The sequence below is a fragment of the Helianthus annuus genome, chromosome 11, assembly GCF_002127325.2.
Source record: "Helianthus annuus cultivar XRQ/B chromosome 11, HanXRQr2.0-SUNRISE, whole genome shotgun sequence".
Lineage (NCBI taxonomy): Eukaryota > Viridiplantae > Streptophyta > Magnoliopsida > Asterales > Asteraceae > Helianthus > Helianthus annuus.
This window is the reverse complement of record NC_035443.2, coordinates 14,735,815-14,749,716: the sequence shown is the minus strand read 5'-3', so window position 1 is coordinate 14,749,716 and position 13,902 is coordinate 14,735,815. Positions and strand designations below refer to the sequence as shown.

Here is a 13,902-nt window from a genome sequence, read left to right as displayed (position 1 = left end):
GTCTTGCGACACGTGGATTGATTTATTTTGTCTTTTTTATGTAAAAGATATAAAAAAAAGTCCTATTTTTTATAAAAGTCCTTTTTTACTTCAACCAAAATAAAAAAATATATCAACTAAAAAAAATTACTTCAACCAAAATAAAAAAAATACATCAACTAAAAAAAAATTACTTCAACCAAAATAAAAAAATACATCAACTAAAAAAAAAATTACTTCAACCAAAATAAAAAAATTACTTCAACAAAGGTTATATTTTTCTCGAATTTCTTGCTTCATTTGCTCGGCTAAAGCGAGCTCGGCTCCAGTAAGGTTTGTCGTGTCGGTTGTTAATATTTGCAAATCAAGTGCTTTTTGACGACTTTCTTTCAGCTTTAGCTTTCGGTCCCCGTGTTCTTTTTTTAAGTTGATCCGTTGTTTTCTCGTTTGCAACAAGCCGTCTAACTTATTGGTCACTTTTTCGAACGTTTCGGTGTAGTCGATTCGTACACCGCTAGAAGACGGTTGGGCGGCTTTTTTGGCCCTATCTCGGCCAACCGGCAGTCGTGGTGGTTGAAACGCTTCGGCCTCTTCATGTGGCTCTTCGTTGTCTTCCTCAATGTCGTTGAGATTTATTTGACACCGAGCGTCCGACCCGGTACTTTGATGGTCGTTTGAGGATGAGGTTTTTGACCGCTTAGCCGACGGTTGGCCACGAGTTTTAAATGGATCGAAGGCGATGACTGTGTGAAATTCCGAACTCCTTCTTAAAAATTGCCAAATAGCAAGATAAGGAAACGCCTTCTTGTGTTCGACTCGGAATTCATTTTGGGCGTTTGCTTGGAGCATCGCATCGTCGGAACCACTTTGGCGCACACGCGAGTTACTTAGGCGAGTGTATATTTGGTTGAAACTTTGAATCAAAGGACACATTTTACGCCACTTCGCGCCGATACCATCGGCATCACGGTATCCATCTTCTTCATCTTCCAACTTGAGGAAAACGTTGTAAATACGAGACCAATATGTTTTTTCATTTTGATAGTTACTACATCTCGGGTCTTCGGTTATTTCTAGCCAAGCCTTGGACAAGCTCATTTCCTCGTTGGAAGTCCATGGTATCGGTTTGGTTTTCAAGCGTTCTTCACCCGGTGTTTTCCTCTTGTGTGAACGTTTCTTTTTTTGAGGTTCAACATCATTTTGACCGACATCGAACTGGGTCTCCGGAATTTCTTCGTCATCTAAATCAACCACTAGATGGAATACAAACAAAGTTAAAAAAAAAACATATTCTTTACGAAAAATATCTAAAAAATTTATACCATTTTGTTGTCTCGATCCTCCAACGTTTTGAAAACCACCGGGTTGTTGTGTGTTCCAAGTGGTGAACCCCATATGTTGCAGTATGGGCGTATTGTTGTAGTATACTTGCGGTGTAGGGCTAGCAACGTGCATATTATTGAAATAGGCGTAAAAAGCGGGGTTATTTAAAACGTTTGGGTCCGCCATATCGGGTTGTGGATTGGAAGATTGTGTATTTTGGTTGAAAGGAGGGATGTTGTGGGGATACATTTTGATGAGTTGATAGAAGATTGGTATAAATTTTGATGATTTGAGAGAAGATTGTGGTAAAAATGTGTTTGATATGGGGTATTATTTATAAAGGTTGGATTAAAAAAAATAAAAAATAAAAAAGCTTGGCCAAACTATCCGTTGGCAACGGATACATTGTGGGAAAGTGTGAGAGTTGGGCGACGTGGTTGAGTCGGGCAAGAGGGGGTCGCCACCCAAGTCGCCCCCGGGGGCGGTGTTCCAGGCGATACCAGGCGATCTAGGGGTGGGAGTCGCCCCACTCCCCTTAGTCTAACAGGCGTATAGATCAAAATTTCAAACTATATAAATAAAACTAGGTTATTACCCGTGGTACCCAAGGGTTGTTTTATTTTATTAGTTAATGATCATGTATAATTTTTTAAGTATAACGACTTATTTTTTAAAAATTTGTGAGGAGGACATTCATTGATAATCCTACATAAATTATGAGATAAGATTATTGGTTTGCTGAGGATATAATCTTTCATTTTAAAATAAATAACATATGGCTATTGAAACAACTGTTATAATTACTTAGCATACCAACTTCAACATAATAAAGTAGTCAATATAAGACACAATAAAGTAGTCAATACAGTTTGCGAAAATTTATTTCAAACCAAAATAATTTAAAGGAAAAACTTCAAATACATCAAACTGAAACTGAAAATTACATCATAAGTTACCAAATATCTCCTTATAAACCACATTAGATGTCTGCGGTGTCGGGTTACCATCAGCATCAAATACTAAAATTTTGACACCTTCTCTCATCTTGACTCTTGATAAAGCGACGTGCAATTGACCATGAGTAAAAACAAGATCTTTTAAATAGAGACCAACTTTGGATAACGACTTTCTTGACTTTTGTTAATCGAGATAGCAAAAACAAACTGATAAAGGAAATTGCCTTCTTTGAATTTGAAAAGGTATCTTCTTGTATAAAGAAATCATACTAACCCTTGAAATAAAAACTATGGTGCCATTATGTGAGTGCAAGGAAACATGATAGGCAGATACTATCATATTGTATATAAATAATGTACAATACAAATTTCTCTGTGAATCGACTTTGTTGAAAGTAATTTTAAAAAGATATTCAGTTTAATTAATAAAATGTTGTATCTACAGATTGTAGGAAAAAAATAAGTGCCTACGGAGCACCTTTTGAAAGCATATCAGACATAGGTTGACATGCCACATTCAAATATCCAATGTACACCTAAATTGCATGTCGCAAAAGTCAACAACACTGGTTCCGCACCTGTAACTCTGTAAGTTATAATATTTTACTCAAATTACTCAAACGGTTTCTAACTAAAAATACATTCAAGTTAAATGAAAGCATATACATAGTTGAAGGTTGGAGAGCTGGCAGCTCGTTTTCAAAATGTTTTTATCCAGATTTAAGAAAAAAAACATGTTTGTTTTGACCCGTTACCTGACAACTAACACAGAGGGGTGTTTTTAAGCACATTGCATATTCAACTTCTATATTACCATAAAAGAAACATGGCATCAAATCGATAAAAATATAAAACATTTATCTATTTTTAAAAACCTCAAAAAATTAAAATAAAAGTGACTGGAATGGGCTTGGTTTCAAACGAAACCACCACACCATCTATCTCAGTAATCCTTTTAAAATCAAGAGTTTTAATCGCTGCATGTGTTACTGTTTAAACAAATGTTCTATTTTGTGAATCCAAGATTAGTATCATTACCAGCGGCGGAACTAGAACATTAACTCAGGGGTACCCAAAAATTTTTTTTTTACCGTGCAATCATACAGTATTAAAAAAACGATAACAAATAAATAAAGTAAAAAAATTACCTAATAGATTTGTCCTCTTCTTTTTTTCATAGCTTGAAATCGTTACATCACATCGTCGTCTTTTACTTCACGTAAAAAATCCTTTTCGACCGCACAAACCATGGCATTGTTCAAAAATTCTTGGCTCATTCGATTGCGTAAATCCGTATTGACAAGCTTCAATTTCGAAAAAACATCTTTCAACGCATGCGGTTGCAACTGGTACAAGCAAAGTAACAACCTGTTCGTTCGAACAATTATCAATCACACTAACAAGTAACAACCTGTTCGAACAAACAAACTAACAAATAACAACATGTTCGAACAATTATCAATCAAATAACAATCAAATTTCAAACAATTATCAATCAAATAACAATCAAAGTTCAAACAATTATCAATCAAATAAGTGAATAACAATCAAACAAACCTGAATTATGTTTCTGTCGCTGCTGCCGAAGTGCGAATTCTGTTCGAACTTCGATTTCGATTCGAAGAAGATCTTCTGACTTCTGTAGTTTTGTTCGAAATCTAACAAACCTGCCAATTCTGTGTTGCTGCCAAAGTGCCAATTATCAAATAACTATCAATCATCAAACTAACAAGTAACAATTATCAATCAAACAATCTGTTCGAAATCGAAACAAACCTGTATTTTCTGTTCGAAATCGAACAAACCTGTCGAAGTTCAAGTGCGGATTCTGTATTTCAGTATTTATGTTCGTTCGTTTTTGGAGTCGAGTCCGTCTGTTCGTTCAATGATCTGCCGAAGTCCAATTATGTTCGTTCGAAGTTGCCTCTTTTCTGTTCGTTCGTTCAATGATCTGACTATTGGAGTCTGGAGAATTGGAGTCGACGTTTGATATCCAACATGCCGCCCAAATCAATAATCATTCAATCTTGGGCTATTATTTACTTATTTGGGCTTACCTAATGTGCTATTATTTACTTATTTGGGCTTACCAACTAGGCTTATTATTTTGTAAAAAAAATTTTGAGGGGTGTCCTCGTACTTGTTTAGGGGTGTCCTATGTATAAAAATAAAAAAAATTACACTACTATTAAAAACTTGAGCCGTAGCCCGGGCTACGCCCGTAACAACTACAATTCCGCCCCTATCATTACCATCCTCAACTTTTGTATACACCGGTTTACCAGACATATGCATTTGATCATTGAACTCTGCTTCAAGACTCCTTGCCTACAAAGATCCAAAAATATCACGATAAGCCTTTGTAGTGCATTGGAAAGAGATGTAAAAGGATTTAAAACTTTCTTCGAATCATCACCATATTCAATTAAAAGCCTTTTGAGAGATCTTGCAACAATTTGTTTGGATTATGAATGTCATGAAATGAGCAATTATTTATCACCAATGCGTCAAATAAAAAATAAATTAAAAGAGAAACAGGTTAAATAGGTCGATATTCACCTAAGGGTAAATCCACTGTCATGAAATGGGCAATCATTTATCATCTTAGATTTTTTACAACTTTTTTGACTTTTTTAGAATTTTTTTTGTTTTTTAGAATTATTTAAATTTTTTTTTTGAATTTGTTGATTTTTTTTATTTTTTAAAATTAGTTTTTTACTTTTTAGAATTTTTTTGATTTTTTTTTATTTTAAGATTTTTTGATTTTGATTTTTTTTTTGTGATTTTTTTATTTTTAGAGTTTTTTTATTTTTTTGTGATTTATTTATTTTTTATAGTTTTTTTATATTTAGAATTTTTTTAGTTTTTTGTGACATTTTTATTTTTTTGAGTTTCTTATTATATTTTTTATATGGATATATCCAGATGGTGATCCTTCCATTTAAAATTATTTGAGTTTTTTACTTAATTAAATGATTTTAACTAGAGCTGTAAACGAACCGAACGTTCAGCGAACAGTTCGTGAACCGTTCGGCGGGAAGTTCGTTTATGTTCGTTCGATAAGCTTAACGAACGAACGCGAACAAAAAATTTCGTTCGATAAGCTTAACGAACGAACACGAACAAAGGTCTCGTTCGTTCGACTGCGTTCGTGAACGTTCGGTAATATGTTCGTTTATGTTCGTTCGTGTTCGTTTGTTTATGTCCGTTCGTGTTCGTTTTTTTATGTTTATTTTTCTAAAAGTTTTTTATGTTTTATTAATTTTTTACTTTCCCCATATGTATTATTTCCCTCTCTCTGGCCCTCTCCCTCTTTTGATATCAAGCTCCTTCATTCAGCTTATCTCCAATCGATTGAACCCAATATTATCCATCCCTTCAATCTTTAAATGGTTATATTTAACTACTTTCGTTGTGTACAATGTTTAAGATTAACGGTGTCTTTTTTAATTTTCAAAATTAAAGTTCATTTGTGTTCGTTTGTGTTCGTGGTTAATGTTCATGAACTGTTCGTGAACAACCAAAATTCCTTAACGAACGAACACGAACACAAACTTCTGTTCGTCATGTGTTCGCGAACAGTTCACGAACATCCAAATTTCCTTAACGAACGAACACGAACATAGCCTTGTTCGTGTTCGTTCGGTTCGTTTACAGCCCTAATTTTAACCCGTCCTGGCCTGCTTTGGTCTTATCCCATACCCATCGTCACCTAATCACTTTTTTTATCTAGCACTTCACAACCTATCCTAACCTAGTAACTAATTTTGTTTAGCCCGTCTTAACCCATTTTAAAATTAAAATACCCATATCAATCAAAAATAGAATATATGAGCTTGTCTTGCCAGGACTAAAGAAACGTACGAGGAGAGTCCAACTTTCAACCTAATTTCTTCCATTAGTTTTTCCTAATTAAAGTCTAAAACAGTTAATTTTTAATGACGTGAATAGAAATTAATATTTTTATAGAGTAAATTGCCATTTGATAAAACATAAAGATTAAATTGTTAAACCGACCCACCCCAACCGATTCTCTTCTTCTTCTTTCTACTTTCTCTCTCTACAACCCCACCACAACTAGAACCACCACTAGTTATCACCCACCTCGTCACCCACCTCTGCTGCCCACCTCCACCATAACACTCACCATCACCCAACTCTGCCACCCACCACCACCCCGCCATAGAACCACAACACTAGGGGTGTGCCGAATTCGTTTCGAATTCGAAAAATTCGAAATTCGTTTAATTCGATTTGATTATCAAGAATTCGTTTTGATTATAAGAATTCGAATTCGATTCAATTCGAGTCAAGTAAATCGAATACGAATTTATAATTTCAAATTCGATTCGATCCGAAAATCAAATAAAAATTATACATTTTTATTAATTATTTTTATTTGTAATACATATATAACTTTTATTAGGCTATACTATAAATTATTTTCAATTTTTTTCCGAGTATTGAATTACCCATTATCAAACCCACTACATGACATGGCCTATAACTAAACTTAAGTAACAAATCTATCAATTGATTTCTAAGCGTAAAAATATTAACTTGTAATGTGGAGTGGTTATTCCCGACTTCTCGTTTTGAATTTTAGACTTGTGGTAGTTTATTTGGAACTTTTTAATGTGAGATATCGTGCTTTATGGCTGCTTTAAAATTAATGTTTCATTTTGAAAGTTTTTTTACATGTTTTTAAAGAATCTGAATTTATTCGAATTTGATTCGAATTCAAATTTATAATCGAATAGGAATCGAATACGAATTGAGTTTTTTATTCGAATCGAATTCGGTAGGTTTTAATCGAATTCGAATCGAATACGAATTCAAGGAAAAATAAAAATTATTCGAACAATTCGATTCGAATAATTCGAAAATTCGATATTCGATTCGATAAACACCACCACCAAAATGTTCACTTTCAAGAAACCCAACACAACATCCCGGTCACATAACCAACCACAATCCCCACCAACACTACCTCTCCTCTTCTTTTGAAAACCTAATCAAGAAAACCCAGAATGTCCCCATCACAGAACCACCCACAATGTCCCCTTCACCTTCACAGCTTCCCCCTTTTTTCTCTTTTAGTCACCTTAGTTCTTATGTATTATTTTTTGGGGAAATGGACTGTATCACTCTCAACTTTGCAAAATTGGCCGATATCACGCTCAACTTTCAAGTTGGCTCCCACCACCCCCAACTGGACAACTTGGTGTCACTGTCACCCCTTCGTTAAAAAATCACTAACTGAGTTAGTATTTTAAGCCTATGTGGCATTTAAATGATGAGTTGGAAGCACACGTGGACAGAGCCTCAATAAATACCCCCTTTCCCTCTCTAATCAGTTGCATTTTAACAAAACCCAACCCAGTTCACCAGTTCACTTTGATGTTGGCGATCAAACCCTAGTTCCTTGATCATCGACGATTGCAGGCAACATTCAGACTCCGAAGAGGTAAGGTTTATGTTAGGGTTGATTGCATTGTGATTTTACACACTGATTTAAGTTATAGAGCGTATAGATGTTATGCTTTGGTACGGTGGTTGTCTTGATTTCTCTTTTGATCAACCTCAGTATATCGTTGGTAATTCTAAGTTAATCCAAATGGATTTTGATCATACCGCATACTTTGAGCTAGTTGATTATGTATTGGAAACCAACGAGTATGAAAATAGGGATTTTTATATGTATGGGATGGATGCGGATAATGGTGATTTTAAACTGTTTCGTGATGATAAAGATGTGTTGGAACTTGCAATGAAGGCTAAAAATTGGAGTGAATCGTTCATTGAAGTCTTTGTTCAACGTAGCCCAATTATGTCTGAGCATAAGACCCACCACTGTTCCCAACCCAGTAAACCACAGGCCCAGTCCAGTTGCCAGTCCGGTACCCAACCCATTAAACCTAAGTCTAGTTCCCAGCCCATTAAACGACAAGCCCAACCCAAAAAACTAGTACCCAAGCCCAGAAAAAAAGTAGTACACGTGAAAGTGGGTAGGGCATCTGGTAAATGTTTTACAACTCCTGAAGTCCCTAGATCTAGAAGTACATCAGGTATTAAACAGGTTGTTGAAGAACCAGTACATGAGGCTTCATGGGCATTTGATATAGATAAGGAAACAAATCTTAAAGAGGTTGTGAAAGAATCAGTAAAAGAGGTTGTACAGGAAGAAGTCTTTGGTCAACATAGTGATAAAGAAGCTGATTTAGAACAGGACAGTAAAGACAGTGAAGACAGTGATTACAATGAAGAGTCCAGTTGTGATGATGATGAGGATTGTTATTCTGATGAGGTTTTGGAAGAATTGGTTGGCTTAGATTCAGACAAAGAAGATTTTGAATGGAAACAATCACAAGATGCAATTAAACAAGCTACCAAGGATGAAGAAGCAGCCACAAAGAAGATACTTGAAGAGTGTATCAAACCTAATGAAGAAGAAGGTAATTTGCATGAATCTAATGATGCAGGTTGTACACATGTAGAGGGATACAGTAGTTATGAAGAATCAGATGGTGATATTGCCACACCAGGTGATAGTGAAGAAGATGATGTTCGAGGTAAAAAGTTTAGGGAAAATGCTCCAAGTGTAAGTGCACAAACTAACTGGAAGAAGTTTGTTTGGAAAGTTGGGACAAGGTTTGCTTCAAGGGATTCCTTTAAGGAGGCAGTTAGAAGATATGCTGTGTCTAATGGCAGGAATCTTTTCATAGCAAAGAGTGATAGCAAACAAGAAGGTCGTGTAGTAATCAAGTGTGTAGCAGGGTGTCCTTTCTATCTATTTTGTTCAATGCACACAGGGAAAGAGTGTTACATGATTAAAAGTGTGAAAAACCATCACACTTGCCAAAGAAACATGATAAAGAACAGGCAACTAACTGCTAAGTTTATAGGTGATGAGTTCCTACCTTTATTTAAGTCCAAACCACACTGGTCTGCAAAGGAAATCATAACTGCTATGAGACAAAAGTACAAGGTGATTATAAGTAAGTGGTTGGCTTATAAGGCTAAGAAAAGTGCACATAAGAAGCTTCATGGATCAATGAGAGATCATTACAGTAAGATTGGTTCATATCTGAATGCATTAAGGAAAGCAAATCCATCATCAACTTTCAAGTTGGAAACTGCTCCACCAGGTTTCATTAATCTAGATCCAGAGGCCACATGTGAAGCATTCTTCAGACTGTTTGTATGTTTTGATGGTCTTAAAAAAGGGTTTCTAGCTGGATGCAGGAAGGTGTTGTGCTTAGATGGGTGTTTTCTAAAGACCTTCCTTGGAGGAATGTTGTTAACTGCTGTTGGGAGGGATGCTAATAACCAAATGTATCATGTGGCTTGGGCAGTTGTTGAAGGAGAAAACAATGACAGTTGGGAATGGTTCATGCATGAGTTACTGCTATGTTTGGAAGTAAATGATGCTGGGCTTTCATGGACATTGATTTCTGACCAGCAAAAGGTTGTTACTCAATTCTGTCTTCTTAAATCAGTTATTTAGGCATTCATTACTTATGTTGAAATGCTTTGGCAGGGTCTGTTAAAAGTTGTTTACAGAGCATAGAAACTGTGCAAGGCACATCTATGCAAATTGGCACAAATCATTCAAAGATGAGGAGCTGAAAGAGTTGTTTTGGAAATCAGCTAGGGCTTACTCTGAAAGTGACTATCTACAAGCAATTGAAGACATGAAAGCAATCAATCCTGATGCTGTAGAGGCCTTACTGAAGCAGAATCCCAACTGGTTTAACAGGTGCTATTTGAACACCCACACCAAGTGTGATGTAATAGTAAACAACATGGCAGAAACCTTTAATGGTTTTATCATTAATGCAAGGTCAAAACACATAATTCATATGTTAGAGGATATAAGGATTCAGGTCATGAGTAGGTTAGTGACAAAAAGGACAGAGATGGCTGAGAGATGTTATCATATGCCCTAAAATCTAGGAAAAACTTGAATTTTCAAAAGCTGCTTCTTATAGATGTGAGGTGTATCCCTCATCATATCAAGTTTTTCAAGTAAGGGATTTTGATGATGTCTCTGTGGATCTTGAAAAGAGAAGCTGCACATGTAGAAAATGGGATTTAAGGGGATATCCTTGTAAACATGTATGTGCTGTTGCTGGTTTTTTACATCAGAATGCTAAAGACTATGTTGATGTGTGTTATCACAAAGATACATACATGAAGGCTTATGAGTTCTCAATACCTCCATTGCCTAGTGAAAGGTATTGGACCAAGATCAATGATGTGTGTAAAATACAACATATAAATCACATCAATTAAGGCATAAAACTAACCCTTTTTAAGTACTAATGTTGGAAAAAGAGTGTTTTTGTCCTCCTTTTGTATTTTCAGGATGAAATGAGCTCAAAATCACAAAAGGAGCAAAAAGACAACTAATTCTAGCATAAATACAAGAAAAGGAACAAAAGTAGACTGCCCGGACCCTCAACGGCACCTCCCAAGGCAAAGAAGAGAAAACAGAGACTGAACACGCCCCGTGTCCAGCGAACACGGGGGCGTGCCCAGGAAGCAGCAGAAAAGACAAACCAGTAGAAGCTTCCATTGCCCACCACGGGGCCGTGTCCAGCGAGCACAGGGGCGTGGTGAAAGTACAGCAGGCGCATTAATTGTAATTGCGAATTACAATTAATGAAGAGAGAGAATGTCAGACGGGCACGGGGGCGTGTCCAGCGGACACGGGGCCGTGCCCAGCCTTCTGTTCAGCCTATAAATAGGGGTGCTTGGCTTCATTCCATTTCATCCCTTGGCACACCACCTCTCTCACACTTCATCCACCACCCACCACCACCATAACACCATCATCCATTGTCCATCGTAGAGTGTGTGAGTCGTCTCGGGATCCAAGATTGATCGTAAGAGTTCTTGACAATCAAGGCCATGTTTGCCTAAGTCTCTTACATCACTTGGTGAAGACAAGTGTTTAGTATAATACTTTTTATTTTTAATCTTTTGCACTTTTTATTTGGTTTTGTATTAATGACTTTAATAACTAGTTACTTATGTTGAAGGTGATCTTTCCTTATCGTTTGTCCGTGGTGTCTTGGCGTTATTTTACTGTCTATATAAAATAAAAGATTTTCACCATTCATATCTCCACGGTCTATATGGAGGTATGTTGGCTACCTGGTCGGGGGTTAAGGGAACGGTTTGGTAAGGGTCTTGCCCTTGTTCAGCGTTTAGAGGTCCTGCTTGGGACCTGGGTCAAATTTAGTAGGATCTCTTTCAATGCCCATAGGTATTGGATGGCGGGGATCCAAACTCTTTGACCCCCTCATAAGTTAACTACTATTAATACTATAACCCGGCTATTTAGGACTGTATCCTTGCTGACTCAAACTACTGGGTTGAGGGTAACGTCGCATTCAAAAGAGGGGCCTACTACAATAACTAAGATAATCTCTTAAACAAGTGCAAAAGTGCGAAAATAATCAAAGGTTATACTAATACACGTGTCGGATCCAAGTGATTCATCTTGTCTATCTGTTTTTATTTTATTTTATTTTTCAGCATTTAGTTAGTTTTTATTTTCTTAGATTAAAACATTTTTCTCACTTTTTGATTTGATTAGACGTTGAGGATAAACCGGTATTAAAAGCTCTTGTGTCCTTGGACGACCTCGGTATCTTACCAACACTATACTACGTCCACGATGGGTGCACTTGCCCATATGTGTGTTTAGTGTTAGTAAATATCGTGTTTTATAAATTTAAAACTTGGCTAAAAGTGTAAAAAGGGGCTTAAATATACATCTAAAATATAACACACTTCACGCACATCAAGTTTTTGGCGCCGTTGCCGGGGACACAAGGATTTTAAGAAAGTTAGGAATCAACGGCCTAATCATATTTTTGTTTTTCTTTAATTTTTTAGGATTTTTTCTTAGATTTTCAGCTTCTGCAGAGCTCAACACGGGGCCGTGCCTGGTCGGACACGGGCCGTGTTCAGCATCGTCACTGGCAGTTTTTGTTTTCCAAGTTACAGAAGGCTGACCACGGGGCCGTGCCGGTGCAACACGGGGCCGTGTCCAACTTCCAGTAACTGGGATCTGGAAAACAATCACTGAAATTCCGACCACGGGCCGTGTTCGCTCAACACGGGGCCGTGGTGAACCTTCTGACCAACATTCTTTTTTGTTTTTATTGCAGGACTTGGAACCCGACGCCACCCTCACGTAGTGTATGAGCTCCAGTTCCAATAAAGACATAAAAGAACCACTAGAAGAACCCGAACGCTTTCTCAGAAAAAGGTTAAAAGCCAAAAACCAAGAGAAGGTTTCGGGTGATCCACCTCCAATGGCGGACCAACGTACCCTTATGGATTATCTACGACCCACCGTAGGTAATCTAGGCGCCGCTATCAATGCTCCGAATGTCGAAGCCAATAACTTCGAACTTCGGCCACATTTGATACAAATGCTCCAAAACTCCGCAACCTTCCATGGGCTTGCGGACGAGGATCCCCATCTACATATAACTAATTTCTTGGAAATATGTGATACCTTTCGGATCAATGGAGCATCAAACGACGCCATCCGCCTCCGTATGTTTCCCTTCTCACTAAAAGACCGAGCGAAAGCTTGGCTCAACACCCTCCCAGCTGGATCGGTAAACACCTGGGATGAACTAGCCCAAAAATTTCTATATAAGTATTTCCCTCCTTCTAAAACTGCTAAGTTAATGGCTGAAATTAATACATATTCACAAGAGGACGGGGAATCCTTATATGAAACTTGGGAAAGGTTCAAGGAGCTATTAGGCAAATGTCCCCATCACGGCCTCGCAATATGGCAACAAGTATCCACTTTCTATAATGGATTGTTGCCACACACTAGGCAGACACTTGATTCTAGCTCCGGGGGACTTTTAGGTAATCGACGCCCACACGAAATATATAATCAAATTGAGGAAATTGCTCAAACCAATTTTCAATGGCACACCCCCCGGGGAAATAAGTCTATCGCCCCGGGCGCCCATAAGGTCGATGAAAGCACTTCTTTACAAGCACAAATCGAGGCTCTTTCTTCAAAGATAAAAAAATTGGAAATGACAAAAACAGTCTCGGTTATGGCTTGTGAAGGGTGTGGTGGGTCACATGAAAATTGGAGTTGCATGAAAGAAACAGACGATCAACAAGAAATGGTAAACTACATTGACAATAGACCTAGGCCGTCGGGTCCCCCAACGGGGACTTACAACCAAGGATGGCGAAACCACCCAAACCTTGGTTGGAGGGAACCTGGCAATAGTAGTAACCAACAAACCCAACGAACAAACTTTCAGCAACCAAGAAATGAGTCACAAAATTTCACTCAACAACAAGGTGGACGAGAAAGGCTCGAAGATACTATATCTCGCCTCGTCTCTGACACTGATAAGAAAAACTCGGAAAGATTTCTACAATTAGAATCTAATTTTAGAAATCAACAAGCTAGCATTCAAAACATAGAAAAACAATTAAATCAAATAGCTCAAAACTTTTCCGAGAGACCACAAGGCGCATTACCCAGCAATACCGAAACAAACCCAAAGGCGCAAGTTCACCTCATCACACTACGAAACCGCACCGTAGGGCCTGCAGAAGTGCCACCGCCAACGGAAGAAACAATACC

At 37.4% G+C, this 13,902-nt stretch overlaps 1 protein-coding gene and 1 non-coding gene across 2 annotated transcripts; both read right to left on the bottom strand.

Annotated features, from left to right (window-relative positions):
- Positions 1 to 240: 240 nt before the first annotated feature.
- LOC110887863 (glutathione S-transferase T3-like) lies at positions 241 to 1,488 on the bottom strand. The gene is made up of 2 exons (XM_022135428.1): positions 1,302 to 1,488; positions 241 to 1,232 (listed from the first exon to the last, which is right to left on the bottom strand). The coding sequence occupies exons 1-2, from the start codon at positions 1,486 to 1,488 to the stop codon at positions 241 to 243; spliced, it is 1,179 nt and encodes a 392-aa protein (XP_021991120.1).
- Positions 1,489 to 12,964: 11,476 nt separating this feature from the next.
- LOC118484467 lies at positions 12,965 to 13,071 on the bottom strand. Its single transcript, XR_004873578.1, has one exon. It is a non-coding gene; the product is annotated as a small nucleolar RNA R71 (small nucleolar RNA).
- Positions 13,072 to 13,902: the final 831 nt, after the last annotated feature.

Coding starts and splice junctions, on each gene's coding strand:
- LOC110887863 (XM_022135428.1), bottom strand. CDS start 1,488: ATGGCGGACCCAAACGTTTTAAATAACCCCGCTTTTTACGCCTATTTC. Junction 1,233..1,301: donor AGGATCGAGACAACAAAATG/GTATAAATTTTT, acceptor TATTCCATCTAG/TGGTTGATTTAGATGACGAA.